The sequence below is a fragment of the Palaemon carinicauda genome, chromosome 40 (genome assembly GCF_036898095.1).
Source record: "Palaemon carinicauda isolate YSFRI2023 chromosome 40, ASM3689809v2, whole genome shotgun sequence".
Classification (NCBI taxonomy): Eukaryota; Metazoa; Arthropoda; class Malacostraca; order Decapoda; family Palaemonidae; genus Palaemon; species Palaemon carinicauda.
The window spans coordinates 39,984,315-40,008,783 of NC_090764.1; the positions used below are offsets into that span (position 1 = coordinate 39,984,315).

Below are 24,469 nucleotides of genomic sequence, written 5' to 3' on the forward strand. Positions count from 1 at the left end.
ACAATACTTCATATTTATTAAAGGAAATGTATTCCTGTTAGAAATTAATTGCAGTGAAAAATAAGTGCTAATTCATAAACATGTATCTATAAGTTTTTTAAAATATCTTTTCTTATTGGAAGCATTCTGAAAATACAGATATCAATTTTATATTTTGACAAATTCCACGCCAATAGGGGTATAAGTTAAAAAAAAATCCTAGACCAAAAAAAAAATCACAGTACAGAAAACCTTATATGTCTGTAATTATCACTGCTAGTTATAAAGAGATATTATAGTTTGATTAAATAATAATGTATACTTAAAAGGATTTCAGCAAGAAAATAATCTAGAGTAGGAAACTTTTGAAGCCGACAATCTGAAAATACGAAGATTTTCCAAAATAAGTTTTAGTCGCATGATCTAAAATTACAAAACTTCATAACCTGGAACTTCATAAACCCCCCAAAATAAGCCAGTTCGAAAGTTTTCAGCTCAAGGATTTGCCAATATAAAATTTCATAGCATGAGAATCTGCCAGTATGAAACTTTAGTCTTAACATCAACCAATATGAAACTTTATTACCCAAGGATCTGGGAATACAAAACTCTTTAGCTTAAACAATAAATCAAGACGAACGTATAAAGTCGCAGTATCTATGTTTGTGAAACTTTATAGTCCGAAAATGTACAAAGGTTAAACAACAAAAGTTTTTAGCCTGAGGATCTGGCAATATGATACTCTTTAGCGTGAGGATCCACCAGTAAGAAGCCTCTAAGCCTAAGGATTTGCAAAAAGAAAACTTTTTAGTCCCAATATAAAGAGGCTTTAGCTTTAGGAAATGCTAGTAAAAAAAGAAAAAAAATCAGCCTAAGTATTTCCCAATAAAATAAAAATTAACTCCTAAATTAGTTTATTATACATGTTGCATAAGATTTTTCATAACTCTGACCATCCTTTACATTCAGATCTCCCTGGATAATTCTATCCTGTCCGTAATACTAGGCAGGCAGTTAATTCTAATAGCCAGGTCTTCCCCATTATGAGGCTCAATACTACACAGTATTCTAGAAGTTTTATTCCAGCTGTTACCAAGCTGTGGAATGATCTTCCTAATCGGGTAGTTGAATCAGTAGAACTTCAAAAGTTCAAAGTTGGAACAAATGTTTTTATGCTGACCAGGCTGACATGAGTCTTTTTATAGTTTATATATGACATATCTGTTTTTGACGTTGTTAACAGTTTATATAGAACATATCTGTTTTGACGTTGTTACTGTTTTTAGAATGATTTATCGTTAATTTATTCTCATCATTTATTTATTTCCTTATATCCTTTCCTCACTGGGCTATTTTTCCCTATTGGAGCCCTTGGGCGTAAAGTATCTTGCTTTTCCAACTAAGGTTGTAGCTTGGCTAGTGATAATAATAATAATAATAAAATTTTCAATGCAAACTAGCTCCATCAGTTGATCTATCTAGAAAACAAATCTTTTTACCCGGTGGATCTGCCGACACAAAACCTTTCAGCTTAAGAATTGCCAATATAAAAAGTTTCCATCTCAGAATTTGTTAATACAGAACTCTTTAGGCTTAATAATTATCAGTATTTGAAATACGCCTAGAATTTTTAAATACATGAACATGAGCATCTACCAGTGCAAAATTTTTTAATCTGAGAATCGGCGTATGAGAAAACTTTAATTCTGAGGCTCTGTCAAGAAGAAAATTCTTAATCAAGGTCTACCCCAATAAACGAAACAAATTTGCGAAGATACAATGTAAAAGTAATAGAAATTAAATTATGAGGATACAGACACACTGTTCAAAATAAATTATTTGTTTCGTTTACTGAATGACATGTGGGTAATTATTTTCGAAAACAGTATTTTATAATCCCGTGTAGGCTACCCATGAAGGAACGGAACACTCGCATGAATAAAAGAATATGAAAAAGACAGGAGTAGATATTTTAGTAAAGCGGAAGGTTAGAAAACACAATTTCATATTCACCACCTGAATAGTGATATTCAATATGACCTCTAGAATTATCCTGGAACGTAGATAGACGCTTCTATCATGGGATAATGTTTGATTTAACAAGGGAGCAATGACTACTAACGCAGGTTTGCCGTTAACAAAGGATTTTCATGAATTTTGTTTTCTTGGTTTCTATAGAATATAAAAGTATGACACTGATTCTAAGCTATAAGAGATGATTCTCAATTTTCTTATTATTGTGATTCTCTCTCTCTCTCTCTCTCTCTCTCTCTCTCTCTCTCTCTCTCTCTCTCTCTCTCTCTCTCCACACACACACATATACAGTATATATCTATATCTATATATATATATATATATATATATATATATATATATATATATATATATATATATATACACAAAAACATATACACGTATATAAGCATATATACATACATGCACACATATGTACATACTTATATATGCATATGTATACATGTGTCTATATATATATATATATATATATATATATATATATATATATATATATATATATATATATATGTGTGTGTGTGTGTGTGTGTGTGTGTGTGTGTGTGTGTGTGTGTGTGTGTGTGTTTGGTGGGGTGTATGTGTGTGTCTTAGAGCGTTTCCAATTCTCCATTCATAAAATTGTGTGTTTCATCTACTGTGGAACATTTCTCATATTTCACCAACCTAAAACTCTCGTAGTTCAACACTATCAGTTAAGGAATGCGCAAATCTTTCACCTTTTATCAGCCACTTGAGATTGAGTAAAATGACATTTAGGGGAGATTAACATCATGTACCATATAAACTCACCTTTGCTAACTGCTCATTGACATTCCTTATTCGTGACTTCGTTTCATTAAACGATATTGAAATCGTATCACATTTATTCTCTTCGTTACTTTTCAGCGGAAATAACTTCCTTCTATTACTATACCTTTCACTGATATAAGATAAACTGTATAATCCTAACTGCACCATATAGTGATCTAACAAACACTAAATAACGCAAGACTGATCGCCTGGCCTTGATTGTATGCCTGCATAAGCTCCTCCCAAATTTCATCGCATTGTCAATTTGTATCTGCACATTACTCTCCTTTCGCCTGTGTTACTATTATCAATAACGTCACTGTCAATCTTCTTAATAATTTTCGTTCTTTTGAATAATCAAGTAGATCGAACACAGCTTAAATTCAATCATCGTTCGTTACACCAGCGCCGCTCGTGGCCAACAAGCAAGCTATTGCACCGGGTACGGGGCTACCAGCACGTGCTTATTTTTCTTTCAAATAAGATTGGTTTACGATGCTGGCATCGATAAAAGAAAGGTTATGAACACATTCTTAGATTTCATATACATTTCTGTCTTCATCTATTTTACTTTCTTGCATTTTATATTGTTTTGTATTAATTCAAGTGTATATTTATTATTATTATTATTATTATTATTATTATTATTATTATTATTATTACTTGCTAAGCTACAACCATAGTTGGAAAAGCAGAATGCTATAAGCCCGAGGGCTCCAACAGGGAAAATAGCCTAGTGAGGAAAGAAAATAAGGAAATTACAAAAGAAGTAATTAACAATTAAAATAAAATATTTTAAGAACAGCAACATCACAACAAATATTTCACATATAAACTATAAAAACTTAAAAAAAAAAAAACAAGAGGAAGAGAAATAAGATAAAATAGTGTGCCCGAGTATACCCTTAAGCAAATCTCTAACCCAAGACAGTGGAAGACCATGGTACAGAGGCTATGGCACTATCCAAGATCAGAGAACAATGGTTTGATTTTGGAGTGTCCTTCTCCTAGAAGAGCTACCTACCCTAGCTAAAGAGTCTCTTCTACCCTTACCAAGAGGAAAGTAGCCACTGAACAATCATATTGCAGTAGTTAGCCCCTTTAGCAAAGTAAAACTGTTTAATAATCTCAGTGTTATCAGGTGTATGAGGACAGAAGAGAATATGTAAGATTATACCAGACTATTCATTGTATCTGTAGGCAAAAAGAAAATGAGCCGTAACCCGAGAGAAGGGTCCAATGTAGTACTGTCTGGCCAGTCAAAGAACCCAACAACTCTCTAGCGGTAGTATCGTATGTTCTATTGTATACGAGTTGCTTTCTCCTGCACTGTAAATCAATAGTTTCAAGGTTACTTTAATTTAATTCAGCAACTAATATTGTATTTTTAAAGAGACAAAAATTATAGACTGTAATCGCAACAATACTGTTCATCGGTGATCTATAAAACGATAAAAAATTTTATTATTTTTTTCTGCGTTTATGTATTCCATTCGTTTGCAACCTGCCATAAAATACTCCTAATTGCATATTTAATTAGTTGATTTTCTCTCCTACCTTCATTACAAGATATATGTATTACTCATTAATTGTATGAAGATATTTTAAACCCGAAAACAATGTAAAGAATTGATATAAATAAATTTTCATATGAGTTATACTGTAGTGTAGACACTACAATCGAAACCTTTCTCAGTGTATTCTATAACTTTTCGAAATTAAATATATTAGCAATTCTTCAACAAGCTTTCCTTATAACAACAGAAATGGATGTGTTTTTTCTTGAGGGTCATGTATTCAAAGTTCAAACAGGTACGACCATAAAAAAAAAAAAAAAAACGTTGTCTTTTCCTGAATGACACTATCGAAAACATTTGTTTGACGAGAATTTTAGAAGCAGAAAGAAACTTACATAGCGCTCATACACTCACAGAGTAGAGAATACTTAGAGTCAGAATGACTCTTGTATCCAGTTGAGGACAAAGGTGGTGTCGAGAAGGTCACGTCAAAACCAGACAGACCTGATTAAATGTCTGTTCGCGAAATTTGAGAGGCGTAAGCAGTCTCGTGAAACACCTTTTATTCATACCTCTTTGATTTCTCTCTTTATTTATCTATAAGGCAATTTAAGGAAGATAAAGATAAGATCGTGTTGCAATTAACTACGTTGACCTAATTGTTAACAGAAGCAACAGCTCCACGTTTGTTTGTTTGTTTGTTTGTAATCCATCGCTCAGAGCTATGTGGTATCCTCGAAGTATGGTTCAGCGGTTGAGGTTCGGATTACAAATCCACCCAAAAGTTAATATTGTCACGTCTAGGCGTCACGGGACAGGGCGGCAACTTTCGTTATTCATTTTAAACTCCGGCTGCCATGTCTGTTATGAACGGCCTAAAACGTTCTCTTTTGACTCACATGTTGTAGACAAGGTTGAAAATGCTGTGGGGTTAGTAAATGCACTTAGGAGATTCTTGCTATATTTAAGGTTACACTCTTCAGGTGTCACTCGACAGAAGGGGAAAAGGTCATTATATATATATATATATATATATATATATATATATATATATATATATATATATATATATATATATATATAATGTGTGTGTGTACATTATCGGACACACTTAATCCTTGACTATATCAAAATTCGCTGAAATTCATACCTGATAAGATATAGATTCACACATATATACTTATATACAGATAAATATTTGTATATACTGTATATACATATGTATATATATGCTCAAAGTGGTGTTGGTAAGTATGTAATGATTAAGGATATAAGGAACAATGGGTTGAATATAATGCTAGTGTATAGTCAGAAAGGCATTTTTAGTATTAGAGTAGGAAAGGGAAATAAAAGCACAAGAGACGAGATGCGAAAAATGTGAGGTTTGGTGAGTTAAAATTTATAATGAGAAATTGAATGATGGAAGAAGTCTAAATCAGGTATACAGGTAGAATGATAGTCATCAAGAAGACGATGATAATAAATAGGAAGCAATAAAAGAAACGGAGGGAAAAGAGAACAAAAACTCAAGAGGGAATGATAAGTCCTTCCTTTGAGATGCAAATGCAAAGAGGAAGATTCTTAAGTAACAGGATGTTAGGTTAGAGGATGTAAAGGAGGTTGCTGAATGAAACATGGCTCTTCTTTTGAGTCTTTTGAAGGCTTATTCCATGTACAGTTGACTTCAAGAATTCCGGTACACAATACTACAGACTATCTATGGTAATGTGTATCGGAATTCTTGGAGGCAACTGTACAAGACGAAGATGGTGCAAGAGGGAAAGGGCTTATTATACATTTGTGAATGTTTTTGGAAGTGAAAATGTAAGGGAATGTTAAATAAGGGAAAAACACTAGGGTATGATTGCATTACGAGACTTATTGTTGTATGGTGTTGATGATAATACTATGTTGGGAGTGATATAATCAATAGAGGCAATATGTGGTAGGTGGGTTAAGATATTTAGAGGGATTGAATATTTTTTTTTTCTTTTTTTTTTTTTTTTTTTTTTGAACGAGTGACAGTTTTGCTTTAGAATTGGGTGTGGTAAGCAAGTCCTTTACCTTAGCATAGCCCCTTAATTTTTTCAGGATAGTTGATGTGAGTGGTGATAAGAAAGGAACTCGTTTATTGATTTAGGATATTTATAAATAATACAGTGCTGGTTGGGAATAGAAAAAAGGAGACTTCATTAACCGATGAAGGAGTCCAAGTATTTTCAAAAAGAGAAAGTTGAGCGTAAATTCATTAGGGTAAATGAAAAGCTGGAGTTTGGAGGAATTAATGATAGTTTAGATGTTGATAGAATGAATTTGGTTAATTCATATAAGTATCTGGGTGTCAAGACAAAGGAAGACGATAACGATAAAGTGAGAAAGGAGAAGACGGATGGAAAGTAGCTGTATATTTACAAAAGATTTATGGAAGCAAAGGTGAGAACGTTTTAGGTGAATTTTGGCAAAATTCTCTTTAAAGAAAGTGAAATGGGTTAGTAAAGGGTAATAAAATCGAATGAAACTATTTAGACAAAAATATTTTTGTGTATTATCTGTTGAATAAGAATATTTAAAATGGTGTAAAATGTGGAGACTTATGGAGCTAGTATAAAGCTTAACACTTCATATGGGATGGATCCAAGTATTTCGAGATGGTTCAGCCTCGTGGAAATAATGAATAACGATCATTTGGTAAAAAGAGTATGTAATTCCGAAGTGTCAGGAGAAAGAAAGATGTGTAGACATCAAGCAACCAAATTAGATAGTGTGATTGATTGATTGATTTTGAGTTTTCTGGCATCTTGAGAGAAGGCTAGATTGTGTAAAAGGGAAATTAGAGATGAAGGGAGTGAATGTCAAAGAAAAATGACAGTATGTTCAACATGGAGGAAATGTCATAGAGCATAAAAGGATATTCGATGTGTTGCTTTCTCTACAGGTGTTAAAGCTATCGATGTCGTGTAGGGACTCAGCACTGCAGACATTTGAATCACTTACGGATTTTTATATCAAATTCAGCCAACCTTAGGAATGACTAACTAACAGGAATTTTTTTCATAAGTATCACCACTATGATTATTTTTTTTTTTTTTTTTTTTTTTTTTTAGTCCTTATCGACTTTCTGTTGGGCCATTTTCAGAATACTCCATAAATATAATCTATCAGCTCACCTGCTAACAACAACCCGGATACCTTTGTTTTAAATATTAGCGGTTGCAGGATGCTATGAACCATCTTTGCCTAAGCAAGAACAGGGAATTTCTGTTGAATAGGCCTATAACATAAAGCTTGTGTCATCATATGATCGTAAGGGTAAAAGCGTTGAGCGTAGCAGTTTTTAGTTAGGTCATTGCAATAATGAAAAGTTTCGAAGCTATCTAATAGAAATTTCTTGTCTTGTAGCATTTTGGAAACGTCCCTGCCTGGCGATCTGCCGGACTGGGGTTGGAGTCCCACTCAAGCTCGATAAGTTTCTTGTACTGTCTCCAAACTCACCATCCTTGTGAGCTAAGGATGGGAGTGCTTGAAGGGAACCTATAGGTTTACCTGCTGAGTCATCAGCAGCCATTGCCTGGCCGTCCCTTGTCCTAGCTTAGATGAAAAGGGGGCTTTGTTGCTGATCATATGGATGTATGGTCAGTCTTTAAGCCTAGGCATTGTCTTGCGAGGGGATTGTCCTGTCCCTTGGCTCTGCCATTCATGAGTGACCTTTAAACCTTTAATATACTGCATCAGTTCGCAGGGATTCAATTGTGAATTGTAGTCTTGTCGGGTCTTCAAGTGTTTGATGACATGGGAAGTGGTAGGGAAGATTACGAAGTATTATAGATATAGTCTGGCCAAGCCACTGAACGTCATATGAGTTATAAAAAAATCGGCGTCTTAGTTTGGTTGTGGTGCAAGTAAAATACGACATTGCTTATAGTCCTAATGCTTCTTGTATATTAGCATGTAAGAAAGTTAGTAAGTGTCTGTAATCATGAAAAATGCAGTCATGGCGTGCTACGGATAGACACAACGTAACATGACATGAACACGAACTAATACCGTAATTGTTTACAGCTGTTTCTTGATTAATTATATCAATTTACCCCATTATCATATACTATAGTCCTGTAATAGTCAAGGGTGTTTAATAACATCGTAAGCGCAGCTTCGAATACAGCAGAAATTTGAGTTTGGTTGATTTATAGGACATATTAGTGACTCGAAACAAAAATCCTAAAAAATGGGAACAAGCCAGTATGAATTCGGTAAATTTTTTCGTCTGTTGTCTATTGCAAAGTCACAAACCCACTTCGAATTACTATAAACTGTTGTGGTCCTCAAACAAAACTACCTACCAATTGCTACGACGATTTTTCGTTAGCTGCCACATTTCAAAATTAGGAAGATTGTCATTACTGTAAATTGATGGGTATGGTTTGTCCATAATCACAAGCTGTACCAAGCTCTAATGATCTTCTTGCAGTCTCCCAACCCTTTCTTACGATCTCGAGATTCTGAATCAAATTCGATAATGAAAGATATTGATTCGTTTCATGATTTATCTAATTAATGTGCTTTACGTTTTTCAGACTCACGGATTATTATATTTTTTCAAATTTCCATTGTTGTGCTTCCTCACTAAATATTTAAAAGACCACATTATCCTAAATATATTTTTACATAGTCGTTTGTATTTTATATCACATTTTCCTTCTTTATACTTATGTTTTATCTTTCCCCTGTTATGAGTGGTCTGAAGGTGCACAGATTGTATTTCAGATGAATCATAATCTGTCAACCTGTGATCTTTCCCACACAATGGAAGTTCAAGTTCTTCTGTGTGCTCTTCTTCCTTTTGTCTAATTCCTTGCCATTTAGAATAATATTGTACATATATTCCGTTAGCACTGCTGATTTTATTTGATAAACGCTACTTGGCATCTCTTATTCCTATAAACGCTGTATTTTTTAAAACATTTGATAAGATGATGTAACTTTTTGCAGTTATTTTTCTATTCTACCTTCTATTCTCAAGACCAAGTTGATCATGTAGTATCATTATCATTCACCTTTGTGGTCGGTTTAGTCTTTTCCAACAGCAGACACCCTTGTCTCTCCTCTCTCGTTCCCATAATTCTTTCAATACCCTTACTAGTATATAATGAATTAAGTGGGTGGGTGTGTTCTTTAACATCTTCGTTCATTTCTCAAATAGACGACCTGAAAGCTTCTTACTGCGCAGGAGTTTTGATGACGAAACTAATCTTCGATTCATGTTTTATTTTGTACACATAATTAAATAATTTTAATGGACACTAATTTTCCATTTATCTAAATATGTTCGTAATTTTTCAGCTATCCAAGTTTTCCCCTGATGAGCTGGCGTTAATGTTCTTTTCTTTTATACCGGAGAAAGTGAATTCTTCATTCCTTCACTAATTCATCGTACTGCATTACATATTTTCACTTCCATCAAAGAACATGAATCATAAGGATTGATTGGAATTGATTCTCGTCGGTTGTCCTGTCATGAACGCCACCTCTTTCATCTATCACTATTTGAGAAGATTCATTGTCTATTTCCTCAATAAACTGCTTCACGTTTTCTTCTTAACAGTGTTCATTGCTTGCCTTCTTGCAACGTTTTCTATGTCGTATTTCACTCTTTCTTTATTCATGTTTTATCCACACATAGCAAGTGTCTTTTCATCTATATCCCTTCACAATAAACCTTTTTAGAAACCTGCATCATTGAGATAATTTTCACAACTAATGGCAATCATTTTTATTAGTAAAACAATAGAAATTGCACAATATATTGATCAAATCCTTATTGAAAATGAATCAGGTAACCAATTTTGAACAAATTTAATCCCAGATTTAAGTGTGTTCACATTGGTATTCGTTGTCTTTTTTTTTTCATTCGCGGCTTATTTTCCAATATGAACCCCGATCCTTAAATCTTATGGAGGTCAAGGTTTACATTATCACACACACTTAATCCTTGACTAGATCGAATTTCGTTGAAAATATTACCCGATAAGAATTTGTCTGTTTCGCTTATATCTGTGAATAAAGGTCCAAATACAATGTCATTCACGATTGTACAATATCCGTGTTTATAAAAGCATATCCTTTGTGAGTGGGTGTGATTTGAGTGTATTTCAAACAATCAATCTCGCCCACTCACAAAGGATACACTTGGTACAATCATGATTGACAGTGTATTTGGGCTTTAACGGCCTTGCTTATACGTGCAATATTACTAATGTAGCAGTGTTACTTTTCATCCATTTTAATGGCTCGTAAAAAGAATAAGTTCGTTTGTAATCTAGATCATTCTGTACTAGATTTGAGGATGTATTTAGCCAGTATTAAAATCAATCGTTAGTGATTATTTGATCCTTTCGAATTGTAGTTCAGAAAAGGGAGAAAACAACGAGTCGATCATTCCATCAAGGCTTTAGAGTCAAACTTGTTGTGTTTAATTTTGGGAACATCCATAAATGGTGATTCACATTTTTTGTCCTTGAATGGTCGTTAGAGCTTCCCAACCTGTTACCCTCAGGGGAGTTATTATATGCGATGTGTCACTCACAAAGTTATATACTCTTCTTGAATTTTCGGATAGTAAAATCTCGAGCAATTCATTTCACTTACAAGCAGTTAGATTTCTAAGAAATAAGATTTGCATCATTGATCCGTCATTCCTTCACACAACTTTCCTTATCACGTTAATCTTTGACTTTGTGCTTTCCATATATTTGAAGACTCTTGCATTTGTTTCTTGGGTCTGCTTAAGATGTCAACGATTGGATCCAGTTACAGAGAGAGAGAGAGAGAGAGAGAGAGAGAGAGAGAGAGAGAGAGATTGAGATTGTCTTCAGTAAAATGATTTCTACGTTAATAAATATTCCGTATTTTATCGTTAGCCTAATTGTGGTAGCTTTCCAAGTGTTTTGATATTGAATTCATTAATATAAATCAGATTTAACATCAACCACATACACTGTACAGTACTTGGTTCACGATAAAAGAAATACAAATACATTCCTTTGTGGTGAAAAAAGTGAACACAAAATAATCATTTGTAAAATTGTTTATCGTTACCGCCAAGCCTCATACGCTTGTCCATAAAGGTACCCTGACACTTGCACGAATTTGTGGCACGCATTGTCACGACTCGAGTCGTGAACTGGCGTGAACTCGTCGTGAACTTGTCGTGACATTGTGGCATGTCGTAACGAGAATTTTGAAATGTTCAAAATTTTGGTCACGACAAATTTCGTGAACGCGGCGTGAACTATGCGCGAACTGTTCGTGAACTCGTCGGGACAATGCGGGAAGTGCGCAAACTATGCTAAAACTATGCATGAACTCGTCGTGAACTCGTCGTGCCAGTTCGTGTCAATGTGGACAGGTGAGCTGTGATTCTGAGGTAAATTTTTTTTTTTCTTTTCCAGTTCGTGCCACAAAATGCCACGACTTGCCACGACAAATTCGTGGCAAAAAGTCGTACAAGTGTCAGCCTGGCATAACAGAGCAGAAGCTAAGCAGTCTATTCGAACCAAACAATCAGAACGTATGATCCGGTCCTTAATTTTTTAGAACATATTTGTTCGCTCTCTGCTGCTTACCTTCGTGTCCTTTCTCCTGGAATATCCTGTCTGGAACCATTCCGCTGGAATCCCGTCCGCTGGATATCCGTGTGTCCGTTGCTAATCCTATTCACTTATGCTGAACATCCCCTTAAAATGCGCTGTATCGCCGTCTTTGTACGAGACCTCTATCTTTGTATCTTCATAAAATCCTCCTCCTCTGACAACTGCTGGTGTTTCTCGGGTCCAGACAAGATTTGCTGTGACTGGTGGCCCGGTACAGACAAGATTAGAAATAAGAAAGAACAAGTTGTCCGAGTCTGCTGTCCGGTTATCGAAGTGGTTGGTTACCAGTTCTTGATATCAACTATCATTTTGTTATTCATGATAATAGTATCAATCAGGTTAATTTTTTGATGCAGATAAAAATTTTTTTTTATCATTCTAATGGTTAGATGATAGCAGTAATGAACAGAAGTTTTATTTTCATTTCTGTGTAGAGACAGGATATTACTTACTCCGCCATGTACCAAAAACAAGTTCAGTAAATTTTCCCACGCATGATATTTATGCCATCTCTCTCTCTCTCTCTCTCTCTCTCTCTCTCTCTCTCTCTCTCTCTCTCTCTCTCTCTCTCTCTCTCTCTCTCTCTCTCAGAATGTGTGTATACGCGTTAATACGTCGTCTCATATATACACGCACACTTATCAATGAATAGTATTAATCTCTAGGAAATAACGAGAGGAAGCTGGAAATGAAAGCCATTAGATATTTATGTGAAAGATAAAATAAAAAGGTCGTAAAGTCACTAGACATGTAGAGTATATATTCCCTGAAGCACCGTTTACCAGTCCCTTGGTAAGATATTTCAATCTGCTGATTTTGCTTTGGGCATGAGGCAAGTCCCAGAATAGGCAAAGCAGATGGATGTATGCAAGATATTAGTAAACCGTTTGAGTTGGTCAGATAATCTAAGGTGGGAATGTATGAAGATTTTTGAGCCAACCCCTCTTTATGGAAGTGAAGTAGGGATGATGATTGCTATTGAAAGGAAAATAACGTTGCATATGATGAGAGAAACTGTTTGTAAGATATATGTAATGTTGAAGATATTAATAAGGTGAGAAATAGAGAGATATTTAGAAATGGTCAAAATATCTAACATTGAATTAGAGTATTTTGATGTGGTTTGGTCATATGAAAAGAATGAACGACTAGAAGTTAATGCAAAGAGTGTATAATTCAGAATTGCTAATAGGTAGTACGAAAAGAAGACCTCGAAAAGTTTGATAGGTGGTATGAAAGGTGTATAGCTAAGGTATGACCTTGATATTAAGGAAGTGTTCGACATACTGTTAATGGGCTACCCTGTGTAGATATATGAAGCTGCTAGTAATGTGGACAATTTGAACCCAAGAGGAATCATCACTGATTCTGCAGTTACAGTAGTGATGTGTGTTGTTCTTTGTTGCATTATCCATAACTATCATGGAGAGAGAGAGAGAGAGAGAGAGAGAGAGAGAGAGAGAGAGAGTTACAAGGATTTTTGATGTCTCAAATACCTTTTAGTCCATCCGCGGAGACTCCATATGCTTTTGGGTAGAGCGAATGAGTATGTTTAGAGAGTTTTTATGATCTTGTCTAGCTTATTTTTAATGATTTCGTTTACCGTGTTAGTGTTCACTAGATTCGAAAGGGGGTGGTGTGAGAGAGGAAGTGGGAGTTGAGGCTCGTAAAGACAGGATGATAATCTGAACATATATATCCATGATGTTACATATAGTCATAACATAAGACAACAATCAGAAAGAAACTTGGGAATCTGTCCTTCAGTACAAATGCGAGAGAAATTAGATCCGATGATGCCTTAGGAGAAAACTCATTGGATATGGTCCCGCCCTTCCTCCTTTCAACCCAGGTATTCGTAGCAATGACCCTATCACTTCCCATAGATTCTTGTTGACAGTTCTCTCACGGATATTATGTCAAGAGAGTAAAATGAGAAGACACGGATAAGAGGGTCTCGTCTTACTAGTGTGCTAGTCTCTAGATGATCAAGCTCTCGGTCGAACCATAGCATCAGCAACAAGAAAAAGATGTATGAGAAAGGCTTTCGGCGATGTGGGTTCCTGGGAATGATTAGCTATAGGGCTGTTGGTTTGGTTTGTAAAATCTCAGTTATAATTTATATTATATTCTTAATTACTTTCACTTGCATGATAATAGACTAGGTGCTAAGAATTGGTTGATTTTTTTTTCATCACTTGCTGTTTTTGCTAAATAAAGTAGTAAACAAGAAAGTTAGCTGAAGAAAATAGAAAATAATTATTTCTCAGTGTTGTAGGTGATGGGTTCATTCGTTTTCCCCTTTAGTTCCTTATATTTATATCCATTTTGTTTGAAAAATATGCATTCATCACTTAGGTATTAAAAGAATTTCTTTTTTATTACATAATTATTAACTTGGCGTTGGCAGTAAAGTAAATCATTTTGTACATGCAATTCTTTTTATGACATAAAGGTAGGAAATTAACATTTCTTCCCGAATTTAAAAATTTCTTTAAATTACGTAATAAACACAAATCTCTCATGAGGAACCATATATATATATATATATATATAGAGAGAGAGAGAGAGAGAGAGAGAGAGAGAGAGAGCGCTAACCCAAATAGCGTATAAATAACCTAAGAATGCCACTAAAGGATAATTATAATAATTTCGAGTCGTAACTGATTGTAAACATTAAGGGTTTTATAAGTTTTTTTCATGTATCAATTATATCAAATTAAGTACGTTTTAAAGTACATTAGAATGGTTTTTTTATGGAAAGACAAAAAGGGAAAAAATTGCAATTTATATTCAGGTTCCTCACAATTATCACATCGATTACTTTCTCTAATTTTCAATGTGGTGCGTATATATTTAAAAGTAAACTCTCTATGTTACCATTGAAAGAAATCTTCATGCTTTCCTTATGTTTTTAAAGTTCAGAAGAGAATATCTCTATTAAATGACTGGCATAGAGTTTGGCATTATAATGTACTGAAGACCCTTTCTAGTTATTTTGAAAGAAATCCATGGCGACAGGTTTTCATATCAAGTCAGTTGCGATTCAAAAATTCCTGTATATCTAATAGAAATAGTCTCATTGTGAGATAAAAAGGCATAATTCAAGGTCTTTCAAATCTGTAAAACAGAAAATAGCTAATGCTTTAATGTATACACTAGTCCCCTTGTTTTATTTGCATAGACAGAGTATTTTATTAATAGAATGGGATATGCCATTCCGCATTTACTTAAAGAAACGCGTATTTACTTTGAGTACATGTTTATTTTCAAAAAAGGTAATGCGTAAGAGATATATCATAGCATGGAAAGTGCTTGAGAATTAACAGTAATACCTTTTTGGAAAATTGATGATTGGCTCTGACTTGGAATGTTAACAGACAATATTACTTTTTGGGCAACATAAGACCAATTCTTAGGTCAGGTAATTTCATGATCATGTTTAAAGATATCTTTATAATATCTCTTATATCTCAACACCCCGTATACTGTAGTAACTTTCTAACTATTAGTTGTGCACCTGTTGCCATTTCGACGTCTGGATTTCCTCGATACATTCGGTGAATGAAACATCAGTAGACGCAAATACATGAATCATCTGCGTAACCCTGTAATCGGATATCTGTTCTCTTACGAAGTCTGCGTCCGGTTATTTTACCATTACATTTGATTATCCTGTAAAATGGTATTTGATTAATGCTTTTTGGTGACATTGACATTTGTCAACATGGCCTTACGGATCTTTTAATAAAAATGCTGAGCAAAGACACCCTTTTACGCATACACAATTTATACAAATCTTATATATTCTCAACAATTCTACAAAATCAATTGGTACTCCAAATTTTTCCCACACTCTAAATGAAGTTTATAATAACTCAATTTAGACTAATCAAAGCTCAAAATTGTTATTTCTTGGTTATTTATTTGAAATATTTTACACCTGGAGAGAGAGAAATAGATATCTGTTTGAGGCTCGAGGTGAGGATGGCAGGTTCATCCTTCCCAAGATTCTTGGACATGATGTTTCCTACCATGCTAGAGGTATTTTTAGCTTTATTTCAGAAGCAGGTCTTCTAAAAGATATTCAACTTTAAAAATGGCATCTTTGCTTTTATGGTTTTAATCGAATATTCTTTTATCTTTTTTTTATTTACAAAAAAACGATATCGGTGCCAATGACCTTAGATGTCAGGAGGCCAGAAACCCTTAAAACAATCAATCAATCATTCAACACCTGGAGTGGTTATATATATATATATATATATATATGTGTGTGTGTGTGTGTGTGTGTATAAAAAATCACAATTGATCTTCCTTCAGCCGTACATTACTGCTCGTGGGAGATTATTTTACGCAGCACTTTTTAATCTAATTTCAGAAACCTTTAGAAAATATTTTATGATCAATATTTGGAAGTGAAATTACTTTCCAAATCAACACCAAGATGAAATCATATTCTTCTTTTAGCAATCAACTTTATTATACCCAAATATTGACTATTGAATATATATTTATCAGTGGGAATGTTTCCTAACACTTCAATAGATTCAAAGTAAATTGTTTTTATCAAAGCACATATCACTAGCACTCTAGACTTCCCCTGTTCATAAGTCACTATTCAGCAAACGAGTATCTTCCTCCTTTAAAACAGAACTGCATTTAGCTGTAAAATCATCTATAAGCTGGTGCAAGTTTAAAGGTTTAAAGGCCACTCATGAATGGCTGAGGCAAGGGACAGTGGCATTGCTCTATCGAGCAGGACAATGCCCTAGAGACTGACCATATATACATATGATCAGCGCCCAAACCCCCTCCCCACCCAAACTAGGACCAAGGAGGGCCAAGTAATGGCTGCTGATGACTCAGCAGATAGACATATAGGCCATCCTTAGCTCACAAGGATGGTGAGGTTGCAGCGACCAAAGAAACTAACGAGTTTGAGCGGGACTCGAACCCCAGTCTGGCGTTCACCAGTCAGGGACGTTACAAGATCGGCCACCACAACCTAAATGGCCTCTTTTGAAATCATTGCATTTCGTAAGAGTCTGAACTTCTCGGGCATATTCCAACGTTACGTTGCTAACAAGCATCCAGCTGTTCATATTCACTGCCACATTCTTTATTGTGTTTAGTAGATTTATTTATTCTTGAATCATAGGTTCCTCGTCATTCCACCTCAAGGATTTCCTTTTTCTTCTTAAGTATAATGATGGCGATTATTGATTTATGACCTCAGTGCTTCGCAAACCTGAAAAAAAACGATTCTCATAGGATTTTATTTTTTATTACGACAAAGAAACGCTCAATTGATTCCTCTTACTGTATTTTTTGTTTATTTCTTACTGTGACTTATTGGTGTTCGCACGAGACTCCCAAGGTCTAATTCATGTAGCATTTACGATTTGTGAATTTAACATGGCAAGATTATTATATCTATTCATAGATTTTACACATGAGACTCTACTACCCCATGAATAAGGGGCCGTCATTTTATGTTAATCATATTGTAGGCCTATAATCCTCTAAGTTCATGGCGTTATCCATTTCGTTATAATTAGATATTCATTTAGCAGAGACTATACTCCACCTAGAGTACAGTACATAGAGAATGACACATATATTATGTAGAAAAACACTCTTCAAGGCAAAAAGGCCTTATAGTGGCACTCAACGGAAATAGATGACCGTTCTGGAACAGAATCTCGACTTGCTACAAATCTGGAATTGATGTTCAAATTAATGAGCGCGTTCTAAGAATTGCCATTGTCATATCCATAACTTATGGCAATAATTAAAGTGACTCGAGGGATGGTTAAACATAAGATATGAAAGTAGAGACCTTTCCTTCTGAAGAGCGAGTCCAAATAAGGTGAAGGGTGTAGGGGCCATGCAGGTAAAAATATTACAGTAGTTAAGCAGCTACTGACAGAAGTCAGTGGGTATGAAAAAAGAAATGCAATAGAAATCTAAAGAAATGCCTTCTTTTAAAAAAAAAATGAGACGAAGAATGCTGTGTATGATTACAAGAAACTCATGGGATATATCCATGAACAAATAGGTTCAGAAATACTTTTTTATTGATATTGATAACTTAACCGAAACTAACATTGATGTTGTTTTATTGGACATAACTTCCAGTATATTCAATCAACATTTGTGTCTGTCCGTTGAATTATTATGCTATGACCAAATATCTGCAATAATTGTTATCAAAATAACTTTATCCCAGATTTAATTGGGCTCTATCAGATGACGAATTATCCATTAATGATACATATTTTCGTAATTTCTACTTACAGCTTCTAATTCAAATGCCTACAGATTAGTGTACAGTTACTAAGGACTAAGCTTACACAATCAACAATCTCATATTTATTTTAACGTTGTTTTAATCAGTTTCACGTTTTACATTTTTATATATACGTATACATATCATATGCAAATATATATAGTTGATTTTGCTAAAAAATGCACTATTTAGTGTCTCTGATATAGAAAAATAATTGGCATAAAGATATAAGATACACCATCCTGACATCGATAGAAAATAAAAACCAGATGGTTTAGGGTGTCTTAAGCTTATGTAATTCGAAAGCAAACTTAAAGAGAAAAAATTGAAGCAGTCCTCGGTGTGGACCGCAAAAATGGACCAGGGAGTGGGGCAAGAGGGCAGCAAGCGTTGAAGGCGCCATATTACCGGGATCCCTTCAGGTCCCCAAGAAATTAGGCCACGTTTCCCCTTGGGATGAATTGTCGACTAGGAGGATTATTTTTCCTCCAAGATTGTCGAGGAACTCAATCCTTGACCACGTCCTGGGCTCGAGCTCGATTACGAAAAAAAAGAAAAAAAAATGTAGGGTGCAAACAGATACAGAATGGAGTCATACCTAAAACCCCAAATGAAAATTAAATTTCGTAATATTTTATGCAAGAACGCATTTATGTTTGTCTGCAACTTCTGTGATCTTTGATTCTGTGGTAGCCTATTAGAAAAGTACATGTCTATCGATCTCCTGTATTGGGGTTCGAGACCCACTCAAATTCGATACTTTCATTTAGTGCCTACATCATCACCATCTTTATGAGCTGAGGATTTTGTGTTTTCGGGAAGCCTATATGTATCTCCTGATTCATCAGCAGCCATTGCCTTTCCCTTCTTGCCTTGGTCTTAGTTTGGGTGGGGTTGGGGCTAGGGCGCTGATCATATGTATCTATGGTCAGTCTGTAGGTCATTGTCTTGTAGGGCATTGTCACTGCACCTTGCCTTTGCCATTGGTGAATTACCTTTTAAGCCATTAAGGCCCAACCATATGATATTCTCTCTGTTATGAGTAGTAATTATTGAAATTCGTTTTGTGTTGCCCCTGGCCTAAGAAAACAGCATACACCCTGGATCGCAGCAGATTTTTTCTCCTTTTGTTTAACTTTTTTTTTTTTGGGGGGGGGGGGTAATATTTTCTATATATTGACACAAGACTAACAAATAAAACACCATCTTCATCATTGAAAAGAAAAATGCTAAAATAAAGATGCTAATGACGATCACTTATTTCACCATTTTCCATAATGGCTTACATTGCAACAGATATTCTGTTTCAGAAGACGTTTGCGGTTTCAACGTTTGAAATTAAATTTTTTGGAAAAAAATATTTCATATTTCAAACAGAAAAACAATAAAAGCATTTATCAACGATTGAGGTGTAAGTACTATATATATATATATATATATATATATATATATATATATATATATATATATAACTGAATATGTATATATGAAGAAACTGAAATATAGACTCAAGGAAACTCAGTATATGCTGAATATGAAAATTACTAGAAGAGTTACGTGATGATCTAATGAATAGGGGAATTCGATAATATATTCATTATAAACTTCAGCAAGTCTTAGTGAGAACTCGTATGATTACAGTTATCGTCTTACCAAAAGTAAAGAATTGTCGAAATAAGTGGCCGGTTACCAAGCTACTTACTTTGGAAAATTGAAATGGAATGGGACTGAGAGATCATTCGTAAGAATAATTCAAGAAAGATTTGTAGGGTAGAATACATTTTAGTTAATTTCATTCATAGATGAATTAGCACGGCTAGGCAATATGCATTTTTGGATTTCATGTTAACTTCTAGTCCCGTCATATAAAGCAAATAACTTTGTTTCCATAATGGATGATGATTTCCTTATACATTTCATTATTCTTTTTGAGAATAGAGCAGTTTTGCGTGTAGCTTACTGTATTTACACTCCATCACTCGGTATGTTTACTGTCTACATACTGAATAATATACTGTACCTATATCTGAGAAACATCGGATCTGGCAGTAACAACAGCCTGTAATTATGGCAGCGGGAGTTATCCATATCTCAGAATGTTAGAAAGCATTGGTTTGTGGTGCCTCAGAATGCCAAGAAACAAAGAAAATTAGACTGAGGAGGAAGTTTGTAGACTAAATATGAACACGCCACAATGGCCTTTTCGTTTAGGTGATGCTTTTCTACACAGAGCTTAAAGATATTCATAATACATCGATAGTTATCTCCCCTGTGTTCTTGAAACTTTATATGTGTAATGAACTATAGGGATTAATTTAATACGTTTATCAGGTAGACTAAGTAAAGTTTTAACATCTTCTGTCTAGCCATGCAGATTTTCGTGTGATGTTCCACGTTCATAGCGGATATACCCATATGGATTTCATAAGACTAGAATTAATACAGAATATGAATAGCTAACATTTTATCGAGCATGAAAATTATGAATTTCCGTCATAAAACACGTGATCCCTCTCATTCTAACGAGGTTTGGTGTGCGATGCGCAGCTGTGTAAAAATGAGTGCAAATTGGTTAAAATAGTACGTTTGTTGTAAACTGCGGATAACTGGTTCTGAAAGTTGAACTTAGAATATCAATTGTTTAATTTATTATTTAAAAAGTTACCTTGATATTATTACATTTCAAGGACAAGTCTTCAGAACTTGATTTTGCCAAGCGGAATGAGAAGTCAAATCATATAGTTTTTCGCACACCAAGATGAGGAGGAATAATTGCTATTGTTCTCCGAAACCTTGGACACGTTATTGAGCATCAGTAAAGTTAAGTTTTCTAAATTATAGAGTTTAAATATGAACAACAAAAACGGCTTTAAACACCAAATATAATATTCCTTCGGCACCAGTTTACTAGATAAATTAACTACTGTATACGAAGAGGACCATTCATTCCCAACTGTACTCCTTTTACAGTAGGCCTCAGCTAGTCAGCCCATTTATTGATTTTCCCGAGTAGATGTGTTTAGTGTTTTCCATGATGTACCGCAGCCGTTATTGTCATCTGAAAACTCCTAATACTATTATTTACACGTAACGTACATGTGTTGAAAAAACGAGTAAACAATACATAAATGTATTTATGTATTATGTAAAGTAACATATGTATGTATATTTTCGTTTGATTATACTTTCCTTTTATGGACGATCGTCTTTCAGGCAAATAAATGTATATGGAAAAAGTGTGTAGCAGTTAATGAATGCCTACATGCAAAACTCCAAAATTCATTTTTGACGAACCAGCAATGTTATGATTGTTATCTCTCTCTCTCTCTCTCTCTCTCTCTCTCTCGCCTATATCCTGTTCACACACACATATATATAATATATAATATATATATATATATATATACAGTATATATATATATATATATACAGTGTATATATATATATATATACAGTATATATATATATATATATACAGTATATATATATATATACAGTATATATATATATATATACAGTATATATATATATACAGTATATATATATATACAGTATATATATATATATATACAGTATATATATATATACACAGTATATATATATATATATACAGTATATATATATATATATACAGTATATATATATATATATACACAGTATATATATATATATATACAGTATATATATATATATATACAGTATATATATATATATATATACAGTATATATATATATATATATACAGTATATATATATATATATATACAGTATATATATATACAGTATATATATATCTATATATATATATATATATAATGCACACTCACTGTTATCATTGCGAATATGTTATGTCGGAAAAATGGGAAGCAAGCAAATAACAAGTAGAAAGACATGTGAATGAATTCCAAATACAGTGTTTGTATCATTTTGCAGCACTGAAAACCTGGTCAAGGAAAGTCTGCGTTATTGGACTGGAACAGAAGAGAAGACTTGCGTCAACAGTCGCAGATGTTCGTCGAAAAATCCATCGATTATCGGGTAGCTATAAGTTGGTCAGTTTGTGTTTTAAAAAACTGATATGATGACTGCAACTGACGGAGGTTAGACTTGTGCTTTATTTGCCAATTACACAGATTTGAAGAGTCATTTGCAAGTGCATGCGTATGTCGCTCTGTATATGATGAAATATAGCCACATTTGAACGAGAACAATTCAGCTACGAATAAAAGACATGAGAAATCAGGATAACTAATTAAACTGGTTATTAAGGTTTCCAGGATTTCGAAAGAATACTTCTTGTTTTTTTTTATAATCTAATTATAAACTAGCTACCTAATTTTTATATGACATGGACTAAAGGACTAATTTATACCAAATGGGCAACGAATTTGGCTGGTGTTATTCAAGAACTTTAGATCCCAGAATGGTAACGAATGATGCTCCTTGGCAAAACGAGGCTCATTTTCCAAGTAGAGAAAGCAGATTAACGCTTCTGAAGGCCAGACACCATGTATACCCTGAGGTTAATCATGGAAACAGGTATGATGTGCCTCATTGCCAGCATGGTGTCGACCAAGAAAACTGTGATTATGTGCCAAAATTTGGAGAAGTTCTCACAGCTGTGCTACCTGTATTGGCATGGGAACCCATTATTGTTGATGTAGTAATGAAAGGAATAAGGATTTACTATGACAAACAAATAGTCGTTATTGCTTCACAAAGGGAAAATATTTACCAAACTTGTGAGGGTGTCACATTAATCACATCAATGCATGAGATAAGAGGACAGTGACGTCTTGAATTAGGCAATGAGAACGGTAAAGGCCCCTTTTACATTTCTTGTACTTTCGCTAACCAACTTCAACAATCAGTCCTCCAAGGAGCGCCTGGTGCCTGTTTTAGATGAACTTGACAACCACGTGGTAGCAAGTGGGGCTACCATAGATCTCCAAGGACGCTGGAATCATGGCTGTCTACCAGGACGAATGGCTGATTACCGAGCACATTATACAGCTGGATACTATTACTCAGAATATGAGTGTATGTATTGTGATAATGTTTTGAACCCTTTTGTCTTAAGAAGGAAAGGCCAATCATTAAGGGCTTGAATGGTTCAGCAATATTCCATGACTGGTTTGCTGCAATTCGCACAATAGGTTACTTAACTTTATTGTACCCTGATGTTATGTTTTATAGTAAAGAACGGGTGAAAATGAATGAAAATGATTGGCTCGCTATGACAAACCAATGGAAGCTTGAACAAATGCAGTCTTATGATAGTCATGTCCCGCTACATACTGTATTTTCTTATCTGCTCCCTCCTTGCTGGAGAGCCCTGATGAATAAGCACCCTAGCAATGTTATACAATTTGCCAAGAAGAACAATATTAGATATCAGCTGGCTTGGGGAAGTATACTGGGAGCTGTAATAATAGGTGATAGAATTCCATGGGATTTCGATACAGATATATGGTATGACTGTGGAGACTGACAAATGGCTGTCTTTCACAGATACAGCCGAAGGAAGAGACTGCTCATTAAATATCCATCACAAAATGTATTTTACAATACATTGCCTAGATTTCTTTATCGACATGGGTTGTTATGAAACATAAACAGCTTAGAATTTCCACCTCATGAGTATCAAAACATCTCAACAACTATTAATTTCTCAGGACATGATTTTGTTGTTCCTCCTAATCCTGGACTTTATGTTAGAAACTGTAAAGGCTCAGGAAACCTAATTATATAGCTCACTGGCGAACATAGAAAATTACCGACCTCACAAGAAAAATGGGAGATGCACATTACAACCCTAGTCCTTGGAATTACTGTTCAGATCCAAATCACCATTCATGCCTTATACATTTTCATGTCGATGTTAACATTCCTTTCACACAACTTTTCCTGCATGTTTTAATTAAATAACTTAAGTAAATATTCAAGTGTTGTCAATTTCGTTTTTTCTTTAAGTTTACATATTGAAAATTTATTAGCGCGAAGGCTATAGTCGTTTCTTACAAAAGATTATTTTCTGTTTATCCATCGCTTTAACTCTTGACTTGTGGAACATGTCAGAAACGCAAAATCTTATATCCTCTTATATTTTCAAAACGAGTTATATGAGGAAGCCGACGGATATTTTCTGATTTCTCATTCCGGTTTTAATAGCTAGTTGGTAAATATACCAAAAAAAAAAAAAATCATTA

At 34.4% G+C, this 24,469-nt stretch overlaps 1 protein-coding gene and 1 pseudogene across 3 annotated transcripts in view; one reads left to right on the forward strand and one right to left on the reverse strand.

Annotated features, from left to right (window-relative positions):
- LOC137632022 (uncharacterized) overlaps positions 1 to 12,174 on the reverse strand; it is a 19,857-nt gene extending 7,683 nt beyond the window's left edge. For 2 of the 3 annotated variants that reach the window (XM_068363997.1, XM_068363998.1), the window contains exon 1: positions 11,942 to 12,174. In XM_068363997.1, the coding sequence (XP_068220098.1) occupies positions 11,942 to 11,981 (40 nt within the window). In that variant the 5' untranslated portion in view covers positions 11,982 to 12,174. Of the gene's footprint in view, positions 1 to 2,802; positions 3,132 to 11,941 lie in introns of those variants that run through there. The other variant, XM_068363999.1, reaches the window with a different exon arrangement.
- A 1,824-nt stretch (positions 12,175 to 13,998) lies between these two features.
- Positions 13,999 to 24,188, forward strand: LOC137631894 (uncharacterized; annotated as a pseudogene).
- The last annotated feature ends 281 nt before the right edge of the window (positions 24,189 to 24,469 follow it).